The sequence below is a fragment of the Vanacampus margaritifer genome, chromosome 7 (assembly GCF_051991255.1).
Source record: "Vanacampus margaritifer isolate UIUO_Vmar chromosome 7, RoL_Vmar_1.0, whole genome shotgun sequence".
Classification (NCBI taxonomy): domain Eukaryota; kingdom Metazoa; phylum Chordata; class Actinopteri; order Syngnathiformes; family Syngnathidae; genus Vanacampus; species Vanacampus margaritifer.
The window spans coordinates 27,138,850-27,157,379 of record NC_135438.1 but is presented as its reverse complement, the minus strand read 5'-3'; the positions used below and the strand labels follow the sequence as shown (position 1 = coordinate 27,157,379).

At 41.5% G+C, this 18,530-nt stretch overlaps 1 protein-coding gene and 1 long non-coding RNA gene across 5 annotated transcripts in view; both read right to left on the bottom strand.

Moving 5' to 3' along the window:
• The window catches only part of LOC144055082 (membrane-spanning 4-domains subfamily A member 12-like), a 56,504-nt gene that overhangs the window by 35,813 nt on the left and 2,161 nt on the right, over nt 1-18,530 (bottom strand). For both annotated transcript variants that reach the window (XM_077570759.1, XM_077570758.1), the window contains exons 3-4: nt 7,118-7,228; nt 6,891-6,947 (exon numbers count right to left, since the gene is read on the bottom strand). In XM_077570759.1, coding sequence (XP_077426885.1) covers nt 6,891-6,947; nt 7,118-7,228 — 168 coding nt within the window. The remainder of the gene's footprint in view (nt 1-6,890; nt 6,948-7,117; nt 7,229-18,530) is intronic.
• On the bottom strand, nt 8,479-14,704 carry LOC144055085 (uncharacterized). Of its 3 annotated transcripts, none has more exons than XR_013294762.1 (4): nt 10,362-14,704; nt 10,138-10,274; nt 9,579-10,052; nt 8,479-9,502 (listed from the first exon to the last, which is right to left on the bottom strand). It is a non-coding gene; the product is annotated as an uncharacterized LOC144055085 (long non-coding RNA). The 3 variants fall into 3 exon arrangements; XR_013294763.1 differs by having other exon boundaries at nt 8,479-8,804; nt 8,872-10,052; nt 10,362-14,703; XR_013294761.1 differs by having other exon boundaries at nt 8,479-10,052.

Below are 18,530 nucleotides of genomic sequence, written 5' to 3'. Positions count from 1 at the left end.
TGAGGGAAGAGGAACTAAGTAAAAGAGAAATCCGGACTGACCTGAAACAAGCCAGAACCAAATCCACAAAGTTGGAGAGTGGCCACATAGGTTGTGTGGTCTGTGGCGATGGGAAGCACAGGAAGAAGCTCTACTTCTGCACAATTTAAAGGGCTAAAACTTGCAGAGAAGAAAGCTGCTGTGGGAAAACTTGCAGGAGGTGCCTTGAGATTCATGATGATGGTTCATACTGCATTCCTTCCTTTTTGTGTAAAAGTCAAGACTGCAAAGATGAGCACACGGCTGAGCATCACTACTATCTGTGCCCCAGTGCTTAAAAAAAGAGAAGCAATACAAGTCAGAAAAAGAGCAAATCCAGTTCTGAAGAGGGGAAAAGCAGAAGGAAATACACGGAGGAGCAAGAGGAATTTTTCAGCAAACTCCCACCAGAATTGGCTAAACAATGCCAAGATGTGTTTTTAAACACAACATCAAGAGCCCTCAATACTTTGAATGAGCAACCAAGCCTTCTGGTGGAAAGTGGACTGCAAGAACTGCCAGTAATCATAATGCTTCTAGAGGTCATAGCCAATGCTGGACAAAAAATTGGGGCGTTAATTGATTTGGCCTTAGATACCAAATACATAACCCATAAAGCCGCAAGGAAGTTGAACCTCAGAAGTGAAGAAATTTGTCTCGTCCATGGAGTTGGAGGGATGAAAGTTTGTGTGGAAACAAAGCTGTACCTGTTAAAGATCAGAGTAAAGACGTCAAAAGGCACCCTGAGATCACATCAGAAAATACATAAAAAATATGTATAACTGTGGCTGGAGGACAAAGAGGTGTATCTGCATAGATTTCTCTGGCAAGATTCAGAGGATGCGGACTTGGAGGAGTATGCGATCACAAGGGTGAATATTGGCGATAAACCAGCAGAGTGCATTGCACATCTTGCAATCCGCGAAACTGCTGACCTTCCTCCTTTCATCCACCTCAAAGAGGAACGTCAGGTTCTCCAGCAAGACAGCTACGTTGACAACATCCTCACATCCCACAACAACCTTGATCAGCTGAAGACCATCACTGAAAATGTGGAGAAAATCCTCAAAGCTGGAGGGTTGGAGCTCAAGCACTGGATTTTTTCCGGGCAAAGTGAGAGGAACGGAAGCAACACCAAGCTGAAGGAGGCCAAGATAAAGTCTGTGGTCCTGCCAAATCAAATGCGTGATGAGGACAATAAAGCACTCGGTCTAGGGTATCTGGTGGAGGAGGACAAGCTTCATGTCATGGTCGGAGTCAACTTTTCAAAGAGAAAGAAAAAGATGAGACTTGGCCAAGACCTCCATTATGATCAAGTAAGAGACCAAACACCAAACCCGCTGACGCGACGAGAACTTCTTAGTCAAGTTTCAGGGCTCTATGACCTGGTCGGGCTGGTAATTCCTATGAAGCAAAAATAAGCTATACTAGTGAGACTGGCATTCCAAGAGGCAAAGCAGGAAAGTTGTCCAGTCAAGAACTCATGGGACATAGCTCTCTCGCACGGCTTAAGAGAGGATGCAATTCAGCTTTTGGAGGAGTACATCCAACTTGGTAAAGTCAAGTTCACCAGAGCCTTAACTCCCCCATGCTATACTGGAAAACCTGTGGCATTCACATTCTCCAACGGAAGCGAGCATGCCTTTGAAGCAGTGATGTACCTGAGGTGGAACTCAGATCAAGGCCCAATCATCAGGCTCATGGAGTCAAAGGCCAAGTTAACTCCCCTGGACTGGAAAGGCGACGCCGTCAAAGCAGAAATGTGTGGAGCAGTGTTTGCTTCACGGCTAAAAAAGTACTTTGAGCATCATAGCCAAATCCAAGCTGGGGCGTGGTACCATTTCATCGATAGCCAAACAGTCATTGGGGCTATACAGCGTGAAAGCTATGGCTTTCAGACATTTTTTGCAAATCGGATCGGCGAGATTCAAAATAACACTCAAATTCAAGACTGGTAGTGGATCCCAGGTTCACAAAAACATAGCTGACATAATTACCACAGGAGGCAGCCCTCAATACCTGGATGAAGACTCAGAATGGCAAAATGGGTCCATGTTTCTGAGTCTGCCGGTGAAAGATTGGCCGATCAAATCAGCTAAAGAGCGAGCAGCCACTGCCAGAGAAATTGTCAACATGTTGCAGAAGAAGGCATTTGTTGCTGCTTTGACAAGGACCAAGGAAATGAAACAAGAGTCAAACCAAAGTCTAAGCCAGGTCCACACTGAGCTAAGGAGACCACCAGCAGTCATCCAGAGTCTTGTGGACATTGAGCGGATTAGTGACTTAAGTCGACTTGTCAAAACAGTTGCTTGGATTTGGAAGGCAGCAAAAAAGTTCCTCTGGCAAAGAAGTCAAGGCATGAACAGTCCAAAGTGGGAGGTCGTATCTTCTCAAGGAGTCATCTCTGTAAGAGAATGAGAGGATGCCCTAAGAGACATTTTTCTTACAGCGCAAAGAGGCACAACCTTCCCAAGTACTACCACTGACAGGCTTGTAGTCTACAAAGACAAAGACTCTGGGCTTCTACTCTGTGGTGGCCGAGGGAAAGCCTTCAAAGAACATCAAGTTGGAGTCCCCATCCTGCCATGTGACACCTGGGTGTCAACCCTGATCACTCGGGAAGCCCACAATTTTAGCCATGATGGAGTGGCTGGAACCTTACTCAAAATGAGAAGGAGGGCATGGGTCATAAGAGGCAGAAGGATTGCCCAAAAAGTTGTCGATGGCTGGATGACCTGCAAGAGCAAGACAATGCCAGCAAGTAATGGGTGACTATGGGTCACCAGAAAGAACTGCACCTGCTGTGCCCTTTGAATTCACGACAGTTGATCCCTTTGGCCCCTACCAAGTAAAAGATGACATCAAGAAGAGAGTCACATTAAAGGTCTGGGTGGTTGTCTTCTGCTGTATGGCCAGTAAGGCAATCCACACGGAACTGGTGAGTACCCTATCCACAGAAGGGTTTCTGATGGCCTACCAAAGGTTTACGGCAATGATGGGGCAACCCCGAAAGATTTGGTCAGACCCTGGCACGAATTTCATTGGAGCAAAGCCGGTCCTCGAGGAACTGTACAGATACTTGGACAGTCTGAACAAAGCAGCCTTGGAGGAAATGGCAGCAAAAATTGGAACTGAGTGGATGTGGAAGGTTCATCCAGCTGATTCACCACACAGAAATGGGGCTGCATAAGCTGCAGTGCGTGTTGTAAAGAGAACACTACAAGGCCTTGGAAAAGAGTCTGTGCTGACTTACAGCGAGTTCCAAACAACTCTTCAAATAGCAGCCGGCCTAGCAAATAACCGTCCGATTGATGCCAGAGTGCAGAGCAGAGAGGGCTGCATTCAATATGTTTCACCAAAGACGCTGCTGCTCGGTCGATCATCTCCAAGCAGGGACATTAAAACATTCAACTTTTCCAGCTACCCATACAAGAAGCTGAGAGCAATGCAAGCATAAGTGAACAAATTCTGGAGTCTCTGGAGTCAATTAGCTGGTCCCCAACTGTTTGTAAGAAGCAAATGGCATACGACAGAGAGGAACGTCGCTGTTGGAGACATTGTTTGGCTGTGTGACCACAATGCGCTCAGAGGTCAGTTCAAGCTAGGCAGAGTTGTCAGCACCAATCCAGACACCAAAGGCATCGTGAAGGACGTTAACATCAGGATCTTTCCCAGCTACAATGTGTCTGTGGCAAGAGCTCGGAAAGCGCAAAACAACCAACCTGCCTCTGATGGACAGAAGGAGAAGATCCAACCTAGAGGGATGTCAGGCGGCTCGTCATCTTGTTGCCGGTTGAAGAACAGATGGACAGCCAAGTCGGGACATTATCTTGAATGTTTCATGAACTACTGTATGTGCAAAGACTAGAAAGTTTGCCTTTAAAGCAGGCGCCCTTCTCTAAGCTTCGATTTAGGAAGGCCGAGTGGGAGGTGTGAAGTCAAACCAGTGGTCTCAAACATTCTTTTAATTTTATAGAGAATGATAGAGATTCAAATAAATAAAAATGAACAGTTTAAGTATATTAACGTAATATTTAGTAAAGTTTATTTGATATGAATAAAAGTAGAAATTAAAATTATACAAATAAAGAACGGAGCGGATGTTGAAAGTAGTAAGATAATTTTCAGATTGACAGGAGCAGACCAACTGTTGTGCCCGGAGCATTTAAGGAATGGCACCGTTGGTGTCACGTTAAAATAAGCCCTACAGTTAGCATAGTGCTAGCATTTCACCTAATGGTCACCTAAGACATGATGTATTGCAATGATGCTACATTTGCCATTCGATGGTGCTGCACTACAACTTTGGTGTTCAAATGGGGGTCACGTGTTTCTCGTGGTGATGAAAGCGCCAACAATCTTCTCAGTTAAAACAGTGAAATATATTCGAATATACAAATAATACTACTTAACGTTGGTTTGAGTTAAGATTATGGTTATGTTTAGTGTTATAGTTATGTTTAGGCTTAGTAAAAAAGTAAGATGGAATTGTAGGTCACGTGTTTCCGGTAGAGCTCCACTCGCCCATGGTCTGCAGCTCGACCCTTCTGTCTATAGAGAGAGTTTGGCCAACTCCATTTGTGTGATTGGTCAACTGCTGGTCACATGACATGTGGACGCCATCTTGTTACCCTGCTAAAAACCGAGTTGGCCAAACTCTCTCTATATATGGCTCTGACTTGTTGAACAGACATCGGTTTAGTCTGTCATTTGATTTTTATTCATCTCAATCAAGCACAGTAATAAAAACACAACAAAGGAAATAAATAAAAAAGCACAATATGATAAGATGCATGTTTGAGAAGGGGCAGAAAGTAGCTAAACTTATCAAGTTAAACTGCCCTTTTATAATTTAAAATCAGAATCCATAAAGACATACACAAGTATTTCAATGCATTTTAGAATATTAAAATAAGTTTAAGGACAAACCTCTTTATGAAGGAAAACAATAATAGAATCAACACGAATCCTCAACAAAGCTTCTAGAGCTTCATTCTTCATAGCATCTGTCTTGTGCAAAAAGCAGAGAATGTGTTGCAAGGGCAAAATATTAAACTTAACCACAAAGCACTGATAAGACAAAAATGTAGTTAAACAGTCAAAATTATTAGATCATTTTCGACCTTTTTTAAAATATATTAAGTTACAAAAAAAGTTAATGTTTGTAACACGAACAAAATGTAGATGTAAAAAATAAAAACATCATTTGGTTTCAAACGTGTCATTTTGTAACAAAAAAAAATCGAATCGAATCGAAAATCGGGAACTGAAAGTCGAATCAAATCGGGCTTGAGTAAATCATTGCATCTGACATGCCGCAGTAAGCGGGCCTGTGTTGCTCTTATTTTGGTCCATCCACTTCTGGTTTTATTTTGAAAGAACTAACCACCACTCTCATTCTAGGTCACTTGCACTTCCTCCTGCCATGCTCAGTTCCAGTTCCTGATTGCTTCCACCTGTCTCCAATTACCCACCTAATAAATACACGGCATCAGCCACCTCCCAGTGCTGAAGTGTCTCACGCTCCGTGCATGGAAGCGGTCTCACAGCTCTTGATCCAAAGTCCTTGTTTGCCTTGCTCCTGTGCCTTGTTTTTGTGCCTTTTTCCCTCCTGAGTGGAGCGCTTTTAGTTGCCCCCCCCTTTTTTTTTTAAGTGCCCTGTTTTTTCTCCAGTTTTGAGCAACTTGTGTTTAGCGTTTTTTCCATCTGCTAGAGGTGATTTTGAGTTTGTAAATAAACTGCTGCCATTGAGGTAAACCTACTCCCTACGCCTGGGTCCTCCCTTCCTCGTGTCAGCATCCCTATCTGATGCTGAATATAATGGCGGATGGGCAGAGCAAGGAAACAGAACTGTCCACTGGCGTTGTGAGTACAGTTGCTGGAATGCAGGCTTGCCTATCCAAGACCTGTGATGAAATTTCATGGGTGAATAATGACCTAGCAGCATCCACTGACGCCATGGCTAGAAGGAGAATGGACATAGTCACAAAGGTGTGCGATCTAGAGAGGATTGCATGACTTGAGGCAGCTGTTACCAGAAATCTAGATGGAGATGACAGCGACTGAAGAGCATTTGGGTGAAACTAACCATTTTCTATTGTTGATTACTGAAAAACGGAATAAGGTAGAAACAAACTTTTTTTTCTGATGATAGTATGTGTGTTTCCATAGTCCAAACACAAAATTTTCTGTGGACCTTGAAAGATCAGTCAAAATGCTTAAATCGGCTGGCACTGACGGCATCCCTTTTCTGAAAACGTCTGGCAGTCAAAGAGTTAAACAAAGAATTTAAATAAGTGTTCAGAAGTGTTTTTGTGAATTAAGAATCATCAACCCAAAAATAATCGCTAGATAAACCGGGAAAAAATAATCGTTAGACTAATGGACTAATCGTGAAGATAGTCAATAGATTAATCGGGAGAAAAATAATCGTTTGGGACAGCCCTACATGAGTACATTGTTAAATAGTTCAATAAAGTACAATTGAACTCACTGTTTTGCTCCCGTTGCCTTTTTAAAACATACGGTAGCATGCATGCTACCATATATTTTCTTTTTAAATATTTTTATTGAAGTGTATATCAAAAGCAAAACATCTAGACATACGTAAAGGCTTACATAAATCATATACACCACCATTTTTTTAATGCTACTGTATGCTTTAGCATGTATGCTACTGTTTGTTTTTTGCATGCATGCGCCCAATAATCCTGTGCGCTTGTGTTAAATACAGAAATAGCACCCGTAATTGAAATTGTGCCTTTTAATCCGGTGCGCCTTATAGTTGCAAAAATGCTTTTACCGTTAAAAGCATTTTAACAGACAATGCAAGCTTATATTATGCAGCATTTATGTGACGGCTACATACTTACAGTCCTCATGTTAAAGTGTTTGTCCAAGATGATAGCAACCACTCCAGCTGTTACAAACTGTCCACATGTACGCACGCACGCACGCACGCACGCACACACACACACACACACACACACACACAAAGAAATTGGGTTGGGTGATTGAGTGAGAATGTTATCACATACAGTAATACCATAATCCAAAATGCCGAGGTAATCTGAACAACACTGGTCTAAAGCACACTCACCACTAGGCCACTCCACCATGGCACACCCAGGGAAACCACCTCAGTTAAGTTTATGAAGTGCAGTGGAATAGAGTAGGACATGATCATCAGGCCCAGCATCATCTGACTCACCTATGACCATGCACAAAATATTAAAGGGACCGTTAAACGGGCTAAACATTGGTTTTGTAATACTAGGTCTGTATGTAAAAATTATGTCAGCACTAAAACTCACCCCTCCTGAAAAACTCTTTTTGGGGGGTAACGGCTTTCAGCACATTTTGGGACGCCCACAAATTGGGTGGATACTGCATTATTGACACCAGCCTTACAACTGTGGTGTGGTATTGGTTGGGTTTTATCTGATACTAGTGCCTATACTCTGCACTTTTAAAAACTTTTCCAGTGCTTAAACTGTTCTCAATCGGTATTTAAAAATTACAAACCTGCACATTCTTTGTCAAAAACAATAACCTTTTGTTTGCAGGGTTAAATTGAACATAATATTATAAATAAAGGTGAAAGGAGTCACTGTGGTAACTTGAAAGCCAGAAATAAAAATATTGCCTTCAAAATAGATGAGAAAATATACATCTAACTCTTCTGATTAACAGCTCACGACAGTGGTGGGACGCAGCGCAGTATGTTGAAAATCACTCATTCCGCATATTCGCCTAATTTAAAATATTTTTACTTTCTTCGCACTTCGCCTCACAGCAGCAAATCGAGCTGCGTCACACACAGCGTCCTGTCTGTTGTCACCCGAAAATGGAGCGCAACACGGCCAACCAGGACTGTATGGTGAGCAAGGAAGCAGAATACATGTCATGTTTCGGTTCTGTGGGGGTTGCGTTTTTGTCTGTTATGGGTGTTCCTGTTGTTTTGTCTGTGCTTGTGTTTTTTGTCTTGTGTTCCTGGTTTCTTCCCTTGTCTCGTTATATCTAACCACGTCCACCTGTGTGTGTCTTCCCTTCCCCAGGTGTGTCTCATTAGTGTTGGTGTATTTAGTCTGTTGTGTTTGTCCAGTCGGTGTGGGTGCATTGCCTATGTTATGTGTGGAAGTTCGTGCGTCAAGTATTTGTCACAAGCAATTAGTGATGGCAAAATGAAGCCCCACAAAGCAGCCAAGCCCTGCAGGCAATACTTCACACACACACGTCGGGGCTTCAAGATGATTCATTTCCTTGACTACGCTATCATGTGGACAGAAAAATGTATAACATGCTTGGTGCATGCAATAAATTGGTGGGGTGTAAATCATGCTCTGAATACAAAAAAATATATGTTTGAAGAGTGTTTTAACATGAATTGTTCTGTGTTACTTTGTCTATGTTTGTGCTTATGCAACAAGTGAAAATGTGAAATAAGGAGGTAAAATAAAGTGCTTATTAATTTTTATTTAAAAACAATATTATTTCCAAAGTTTTTGGACTCAGGCGGTTTCTTTTTTTGCAGAGAATTTCACCTGCTTTTGAAAAAACTCTTTCACATGGTACTGATGAAGCAGGGGTGCATAGATATGAAATAGCAAGTTTGTATAAAATTGGAAGCGTATATTTCTGTGATTCCCAGTACTGAAGGGGACTTTCAACTCTGGGGATGTTTGGTGCTCCAAGATACTTTTGCACCTTAACTGTTGCATTTGCCGTGACATTTGTGGTTCTTGCTTGATGAATTGAGGTATCAAAATGATGCCACAGTTTGCTTCCTAGAAAAGATAAACAGATATTAGTAATTATTATTAAATATTAGCACAATTAGGAAATATTAAATACCTCCAACAGACTGGGAAGGTTCTGATGATGACGATGATGATGATGACGATGATGATGATGACGGTGATGATGATGAAGTCGATGAGGACGCTGTGCGCCTCATAATAGCTGCGCATTCCATCGTGAGCCTTTTTTCTGCCTCTGCTGCTTTATTGGGACTAAAGAAGCCTAGTTTTTTAAATCTTGGGTCAAGCAGAGTAGCCAGAAACATAATGCTCATAGACTGGAGGTTGTTCAGCTTCTCTCTTAGTTGTCTTTGCAGAAACTCAACCATGGATGTGCTCTCTGGAGTTTGAAGCAGTCGAATCTCCTCTTCTTCCAGAGAGTGATGCAACATGGACAAGAGCGGAATTACCTTTGATCCGGAAACCTTCTTCTCCTCAGACAGCTCAATTATAGCATAGTTAAATGGCTCTAATACTTTTATACAGTCAGCAATAATTCTGTATTGTTCAGCAGACAAGGCTGTCAGATCAGTACGTAGACCAGCCAAAGCTGCTCCGACAGGCTCTCAAAGTGTACATACGGTGAAGCATGAGATACAGTAAGTGCTGTTCCACCTTGTATCAACCTCCTGAATAAGTTTAAGCACCGGAAAGCCCATTTGAACTTGCATCTGAGTTAGTCTCTCCTACAACAAAATCAAGTGTCAAATCAATATATAGAAAAAAATAAAATATGTTACATAGGACAAGTAAGGAACTTACCTTTGCTGTAGTGCTGCTCTTAAAATAACCAATTATCTTTCGACAGTTTCTCCGGATGTGGAATAATTCAGGACATTGGTCAAGAGCTTTTTTTATCAAAAGATTTAGAGTATGTGCCACACAAATAGTGTGACGCATATGAAGCTCTCTGGCACAACAAGCTCCCATATTTGCTGCATCATCAGTTACTAGACATGTCACTTTATCACTGATACCCCACTCAGACATTAGCGAAGTTTTCATAGAAGCCATGTTTGCTGCAGTGTGTGCCTCAGGGAAATGTTGCACCCCCAGTACAACTGATTGGAGAGATGTGGTTTCATCAATGAAATGACATGTCACAGCTAGATAGGCATCAGTATTGATGGAAGTCCACATATCTGATGTCAAACTACATACAGATGCTTTTGCCACAATGGCTTTTGTTTTATCCTTGGTTTCCTTGTACCTTTTTTCCACCATGGCTTTCAAAGTCTAAAAAAAGGTATAATTTATTGAATTGAAAAGTATTGAAATGGTTAATCCGATAATATAGTGCTTCATGTTGTGACATACATACCTGCCGTGTAGGTACAACGTAGGAAGGAGCTAAAACTTTCATAAGCTTTTTGAATCCACTGCCGTCCACCAAGGAAAACGGCTGGGAATCCTCAATTACCATATCGACCAACAGCTCAGCCAAGTCAACCTTTTCAGCTAAATTAAATTACATGTCAGAGTTATAAAACAAAACAAACAAAAAACATACAGTGTAGTGTGGGGCTATGAATATAAATGGCCTACCTGAGCCGGGTTCAACCTGGTTGGTCTCCTCGTTGCCATGCAAGACTCTAAAGTGCCTTAGCATAGTTGAGGTGTTATTATTATAACTAAGCACCTTGGAACACACCAGACACTTCACCTAAAAGTATTCAGAAAAGAAAAATGTGAATTTTATGTGATGTCACATTTTATTTTCCTTCATTATTGGAATCAGTTAAATAGTCATTGCAGTGCATTACCTTCTGAGGTGAAAGCTGCTCAAAGTGCTCCTAAACAGGGGGAAATCTCCTCTTTCTGGCTGGTTCCATCGCAAAAAAGAAGCTCGTCAAATTGAATGCCAAAAAGTAGCGCAATAAGGGACTCGAAAACACAAAAAGTGAAGGGGAATCCATAGCGTTTCTTTGCCGCTTTTATTTTGAACTACACTCAAACCTAACGAATCATTTCCTGAATCAGTCACGTGGTAAATCCGCTTCGCGGGGCTTCAAACGTCACCACGTACGTCATCAACACACGCATCGACTCGCCGTTCATGAACCACTCATCTACATTAGTCGGCACACGCTTCAGGGATTCGACCCGAGAAGCACATTACTACAAGCAATTCGTCTTCATCACAGCTAAGTAGCCATTGTCACCGCCAAGTAGCCATTGTCACCGCCAAGTAGCCATTGTCACCGCCAAGTAGCCATTGCCACCGCCAAGTAGCCATTGCCACCGCCAAGTAGCCATCGCCACAGCCAAGTCATCACCACCACAGCCAGCCAAGTCATCGCCACAGGCAGCCAAGTTGTCATCATTATAGGCAGCCAAGTCGTCATCGTCACAGCCAGTCAAGTCGTCATCGTCACAGCCAGCCAGGTCATCTTCGTCACAACCAGCCAAGTCGTCATCGTCACAACCAGCCAAGTTGTCATCGTCACAACCAGCCAAGTCGTCATCGTCACAGTCAACCAAGTCGTCATCGACACAGCCAAGCACGTCGTCATCATCACAGCGAAGTCGTCCTCATCACAGCTAACCAAGTCGTCATCGTCACAGCCAAGAAGCCATAGCCCCAGCCAAATCAGGTCACTCCACAGCAAGTCCTGTCACGTCACACTTGTTTCAGTCATGGCAACCTGTCTACTCAAGTCCTGTTCAGTCATGGTGACCAGTCTACTCACGTCCCATCCAGTCATGGCGACCTATGTAGTCACGTCCCGTACAGTCATGATTGTCTGCTCACCTTTCTGCCTATGGTTGATAAAAGTGCCACGCATTGCACTTGATTCCTGCTTCCCTGCATTAGGCTCCAGTATCCCTCATCCACTCACATTCCCTCATGAAAATACAGTGCTGGTAAGTGTATTTACTTGCTGTTGAATTGTACCGACTAGGGTTGCCAACTGTCCTGTATTAGCCGGGACGCCCCGTTATTTGGGCTAAATTGGTTTGTCACATAAATTGATTATCAACTCTTCTAAATGCTGCAAACTAAATATAATTATAAATATAAATATAAATATAAATATAATGATTTGCTGTGTGACCTCTGTATGTGGAACAAAATGACAGACTTCCCCAACGCCCCCAGTTTTAAAACATCTCACAGGGAATGGATGACCAAGCATGGTTTCGGTGGGGGCTCGTTTGTTTGTGGCATCGATCAAACACAGATTGAAGATGTGAAGTCTTTCCAAGGGAAAAGGCTTGGAACAGCCTCGGAGGTGAAATGCTAATGTAGACTTGCATGCTGCCCTTTCCTGATAATAAAATGTGGTCCTTCCTCCCGCCGAATCACTCAAATCCACTTTTGTTTTAGTTCCGTGTCGCAGAGAAACAGATGAAATGAAAGCTAAGGCTGCTTTAACAAATGTTAAAACACAGGAAGAGCATCCCGGCATGATACAGTGGCTTTTATTTCTAGCCTACGGCATTGTTACAGCCGCTGTGCACCACACCGGAAATCACAATCCACAGCGATTGCGTATTTCGCACCACAAAATGCAGAAGTGTTGGCAGAGCTGATTACATCTGTGTTTGGATGTTAATCCAAAACTAAGACACTTGGAGACAGTTATTGCCTCATTTGCAAATAAATGGTAAATCTCATCCAGCCGCTTGGCTGCCCTTTGTAGAAAAGCCAAATGGCTTGGCTGTGGGGCTTTAACTCTTTTACTGCCAAAGACGTTAAATGACGTTCTGCAAAAACGTACGGAGGAGCGCCAAAGACGTTAAAAGACGTTCTCCCATTTTTTTTTTTTTTTTTGAAATGGGTGCTGGGAAGGCTTGCGGAGCTCTCCTGAAAGTTTTAAGCAGGTCTCATGAGCCTAATGACTATTTTTGGCCCCTAGAGGGCAGCGATGACTCTCTTTTGACAAGATCGGGTGGGCGTCAGTAGAGGCGGAGCAAGAGCGTTGAGCAGGAGATCAGAATGGAAAACAAAGGAAAAATGGCGGCCGGTCGCGAGGAGCTAACGCCAGAGCCGTTTTTTTCAAAGACCAAAAGCATCGCTAAAAGCGCACATTGTTGATGACGATGATCATCATCGATGATGAAGATGATGGTGACTCCGTGGTTGGAAAGCATTGACGTGGCAGTAGAAGACGTTAGATGGAGCTAGATGGAGGAGGGAACGGGCAATGGCGAGCGTTTGCAAGCAGCTCTACACTTACAAGACAAAAGGCATCGACCAACGCTAAAAGAGTACATTGATGACGATGATGATGAAGGTGAATCCGAGCTTGACGGCGAAATTGGAACCGCTGACGCGGCGGCTATGACGGTGTCGTAACGCGGAGCGCAACCGAGCACGCACAGGCGGACGTTCGATCGGACGACGGAGAGTGCCCCGAGTCCAATGCATATTCATCGGAGGAAGTGTGTACAGTCTGCTACTTGCTTTTTATTCCCCGGAAAAAAAGGCCGTCAAGAAAGTGTAACGTTTGCACGCAAAACGGACCAATGTGAAAGTGAAAGTAAACTGTTGTGCGAGTCCTGGCGTCTCCTTGCACGCAGGAGAGCGTTACAAAAGGAAAAACTGTATTTGAAACATCCACATAATTGCAAGTAGTACCACAGTTGCACACATTTGTAAATAGTTTGCGAAATTGTTTTGTCAAATTGTTACACTGTTGAATGGAAATAAACGTATTTTGCAATCAAAAAACACTTTTTCATTGTTGGTGAAAGCGTTTTACAGAAGTAAAGCACTATTTAGGTGTTTGTGGCATCATTCATGGACAAAAAGGAGTGTACAATTCACTAGAGTGCATGAAATAACATCGTTTCACAAAAAGCTCTTTTTCTCCGTTTTTTGTTTCAAAAGAGAGAATTTCGGTGAAAGTAACCATTTTCTATTGTTGATTACTGAAGAACGGAATAAGGTAGAAACAAACTTTTTTTTCTGATGAAAGATGAGAGTCCAATCTTTCATTTGGTAGTATGTGTGTTTCCATAGTCCAAACACATTTTCTGTGGACCTTGAAAGATCACTCAAAATGCTTAAATCGGCTGGCACTGGCGACATCCCGTTTTTGAAAACGTCTGGCAGTCAAAGAGTTAATAATTTAATTTTCATAATATACAGTATATATGGTGAAATTTTAGGATAAGCCAAAAATGCATTCAAACCTTTAGAGGTGAAGTTAGTGTGACCTTATCTAAGCTTTTGTCCAACTGTTAAATGTTTCAGTACTTTTTGCACTGGTTGCTGTTCTCTAATGAGGACCTTAACGGCACAATTCACAAACGTCAATGCTCGTCGAGATGGCATAATTTTTTTGTTGTGGTGTACCCACAATTGTTGTTTACTTTTGTTTCAATCAATTGTTTGAGATGAGGAAATCACCAGTGCATCATTGTACTTAATTGTCCTACTTTTTGACACAACGAGGCTGTTTTTGGACTCAGACGCAGAGGAAGAGGTGGAGGGTAAAGCAGCTTTTAATTAACAAAACAAAAGCTCTTCAATGAGAGGGAAAAAATAAAGACTATACAAACATTAACTGAAAGCGCTCCAAAAGGGAGGAAGTTCAAAGCTACATTCAAAAACAAAAATCACTCTATGACTAAACAAAACTAAGCTATACAAAATTACAAACAAAGGTTCTCTCACGAGACAAGGCAAATAAAGGCAACAAGGCAATTGGATATCAAGGCTGTGGTCTATGGCAGGCTTCAGTGGCTCAAACGAAAACACTTCGGCACAAGACAGGGAAAACGCAGACTATTTAACACATGAGGGTAATGGGGAACAGGTGGAAACAATCAGGGATCAGGGTTGACACAGACACCACACGAGGAAGGGCAAGTGACCTGAAACGAGAGGAGTCAGACTTTTCACAATAAAACAGGAAATGACAAGACACCCTCACCGCGGTGTGACACTTTTATGATATATATATATATATATATATGTGTGTGTGTATATATATATATATATATGTATATATGTGTGAATATATATATATATATATACATATGTATAGCGAGTTTGTGTTTAAAGTGTCGAGAGGAGATGTGAGCTCTCTTGTCCATATATATATGTATATGTGTGTGTATATATATATATATATATATATATATATATATATATATATATATATATATGTATATATATATATATATATATGTAAAGCGAGTTTGTGTTTTAAGTGTCGAGAGGAGATGTGAGCTCTCTTGTCCACTCTCCTCGGCGAGTAAAATAATATAAATCTCCTGTCCTCCCCTGAGATTGTTGTCCACTAAATGGTTGCCTAAACCTGACATTAACACACCCTTGTTTTACAAAAGTGTAATATAACCTTATTTCCAACATTCTCCGTTTTTTAGTAAAGTATGTTTTGTTTTGTTTTACAGTTTAGACTATTAACTTAAGTATTTATGACAATATATTTATGGCACTTTGTACACGCACACACTTCTGCTGACCTTTCTTCTTCTGCATCTTCAACTTATCTGCCTATCTATCCCTTTTTAACATTCTCATTAATGACTGATTTACATTCAATTAATTAAATCACTCCTCTACTTCGTTTCAAATATAACTCATCATTGATACCACTCAGACCCAGCAGTACATTTTCTATACTATTTGGAGTTATTAACACAATAGTAACCAAACAAAAATCTTGTCAAATGCCATTCCTCAGTCTCACACTTAATGCCATCCATATATCAAAAATTAGAAGTACATTTTCATAACTTTAAGTTGTTTAACTTTACTACCTCCTTATTGAATTAAATTAATACTATGTGACTTATTCATTCAAAAATTACAACAATGGACAAATCTGTGTTCTTACAGAGATCCCTTATAGCCCTTAACTCTTTGACTGCCAAAAACGTTAAATAACGTTTAGTAAAATCCTACGGAGGAGCGCCAAAGACGTTAAGACGTTTTTTTTTGGGAAACGGGTGGAGGAAAGCCTTGGCCAGCTGTGCTGAAAGTATCAAGCAGATCTAGTTAGTATAATGACTATTTTTGGCCCCTAGATGGCAGCGATGACTCTCTTTGGACAAGATTGGGTAGGCGTCAATAGAAGACGTGAGGCGGAGCTAGAGTGTTGAGGGGACAATGGCTGAGGAAGCCATAATGGCGACCGGTTGCAAGCAGCTCACGCTTGAGCATTTTTTTCAAAGACGAAAAGCATCGAACAATGCTAAAGAGCACATTGATGACGACGATGATGATGATGGTGACTCCGAGGTTGACGCCGAAGTTGGAAGCGTTGACGCGGCGGCTATGATCACGTCATAAAGCCTCACCGGCTAGCGATGCTAACGCCGGAAATCGCGGAGCTCAACCGAGCACGCTCAGGCGGACGTTCAATCGGACGACGAGTCCAATGCATATTCATCGGAGGAGTGGGTACAGTCTGATCACGGAGAAGACACTGGTTCTGGACTACGATGCCACCATGAATGGAGTGGATACGATGGATCAGAACATCTCTTACCACCCGGTATAGGAACAGAAGGACATGAGGAAGCCAGACGTAACACCACCGTAACGTCACCGTACCATGATCTGAGAGTAGACTTGATGGCAACATGGCCAAACACACACTGCAGTATGTACTTGCTATTCCCCGGAAAAAAAAGCCAGCAAGAAAGTGTAGCGCCTGCACTCTAAGGGGCCATCGCAGTGAAACTAATCTATTGTACAAATCCTGCTGCGTCACCTTGCACGCAGGGGAGTGTTACATAAAGAAAAACTGTATTTGAAACATCCACACAATTGTAAATAGTACCACGGTTGCACACATTTGTAAATAGTTTGCCAAATTGTTTTGTCAAATTGTTACACTGTTGAATGTAAATAAACGTATTTTGCTATCAAAAAACACTTTAATTGTTGGTGGTTGTTTACAGAAGTAAAGCACTGTTTAGGTGTTTGTGGCATCATTCATGGAAAAAAAAGGGTGTCAAATTCACTAGAGTGCATGAAATAATATTGTTTCACAAAAAGCTTGATTTCTCCGTTTTTTGTTTCAAAACAGAGCATTTGGGTGAAACTAACCATTTTCTATTGTTGATTACTGAAAAACGGAATAAGGTAGAAACAAACTTTTTTTTTCTGATGAAAGATGAGAGTCCAATCTTTCATTTGGTAGTATGTGTGTTTCCATAGTCCAAACACAAATTTTCTGTGGACCTTGAAAGATCAGTCAAAATGCTTAAATCGGCTGGCACCCACGGCATCCCTTTTCTGAAAACGTCTGGCAGTCAAAGAGTTAAGAACTACATTCAATTATTAAATTCAATATTATAACACCTTTCTGAATTTTTTTAATTAATTCACCTAAACAATCATCAGAACTCCACATATTTGTCTGCCGTTTAATCATTTTTTTTTATTGCCAATCAAACCTAGAATAGAAATTGTGTATTTGTGTAATGAATAATTTTAATTTTAATTGCTCACCAATCATTTTCCTACTATTTGTACGCTTGTCATATTAAGTTAAAAAGAAAAAAATGTCAATTTAACTACTTTTTAATATTTCTTCATCAAAATCTCCTCTTTCATCTATGGCTCTTTGTTAATTATATACGTATATATATTAATACGAATTATTAACTTATTTTTATCGCTTCCTTCCTTCCTTTTTATTTAACTATTCTCTCTTTTCAAACACACCACTAACCATGCATAATAGTTCTCTTGCTGCATGCCTCCAGGACACATTTACAATAACTAATTCCTCTCAACAAGGCAACCCATCTGGGGTATGTGCAATTCTCACCTTTCCCCTCTCTAAAGAGGCGGATGACCAATCAATCAGCAGGCGTCGATCAACTGCGCTACAAGAATGGCCAATCCGACTGCTCCACACAAGCATGGCACAAGAACAAGCACGGACCGACCACCGATTAATCGCCACTCACTAGATGGGCATAATCATAAAACACATTCACTCCCTCAGGATTAGTCACCGAACAGACGCCCCCCCTTAGTACATATATTCACCATTCACAGCAATGCAAATTTTGATTTACTTTTAATTAATACTATCTTGAATCAACTCCCTTGAGTACCAATCCATCCAAGTAAGCCCCTTAGTTATTCAAGTTAACCTTATTCAATCCCACAATGTTTTTATTTCATTATTATTTTGTCTCACAAATTTCCCCTGACAGGACCACTTTCGGCCCACTCACCTCAGGTTTTACACCTCCCAAAATTTCTTATTTCCATCTTATAATTGTACAGACATAATAGACCCTGCCTAACAATCCCCTTTACACAAATAAAATCCTTCTAGACTTCTTTTACCGACAATAACACACAGACAGACAAACACACACACACGCACGTACGGGCCCACAAGACAGACACAGACTAAGTGAGGGGAACAATTTACAAACAACATTTACACAAATGCCGCAATCTAATTTCCAACTCATATCCCTCACATTATAAAAGTATTACTCATTCTGACAACATGACATACAGACACACACAAGAGCTCACACGGACAAAGCACACAATATTTTACGGAATTGTGTACACAGGACTCCGACGTCCTTTCTCTACGGAATTTATTTAATTTCTTAACGCGCAATGACCTCCAGTCATTCACTTCCCCCTTTTTAGGATTCGGCCAGGAGGAATTTCAACCCCCTATCTCAGCGCTACACAAACACACTCACACACGCACGCACGCGCACACACACACACACACACACACACACACACACACA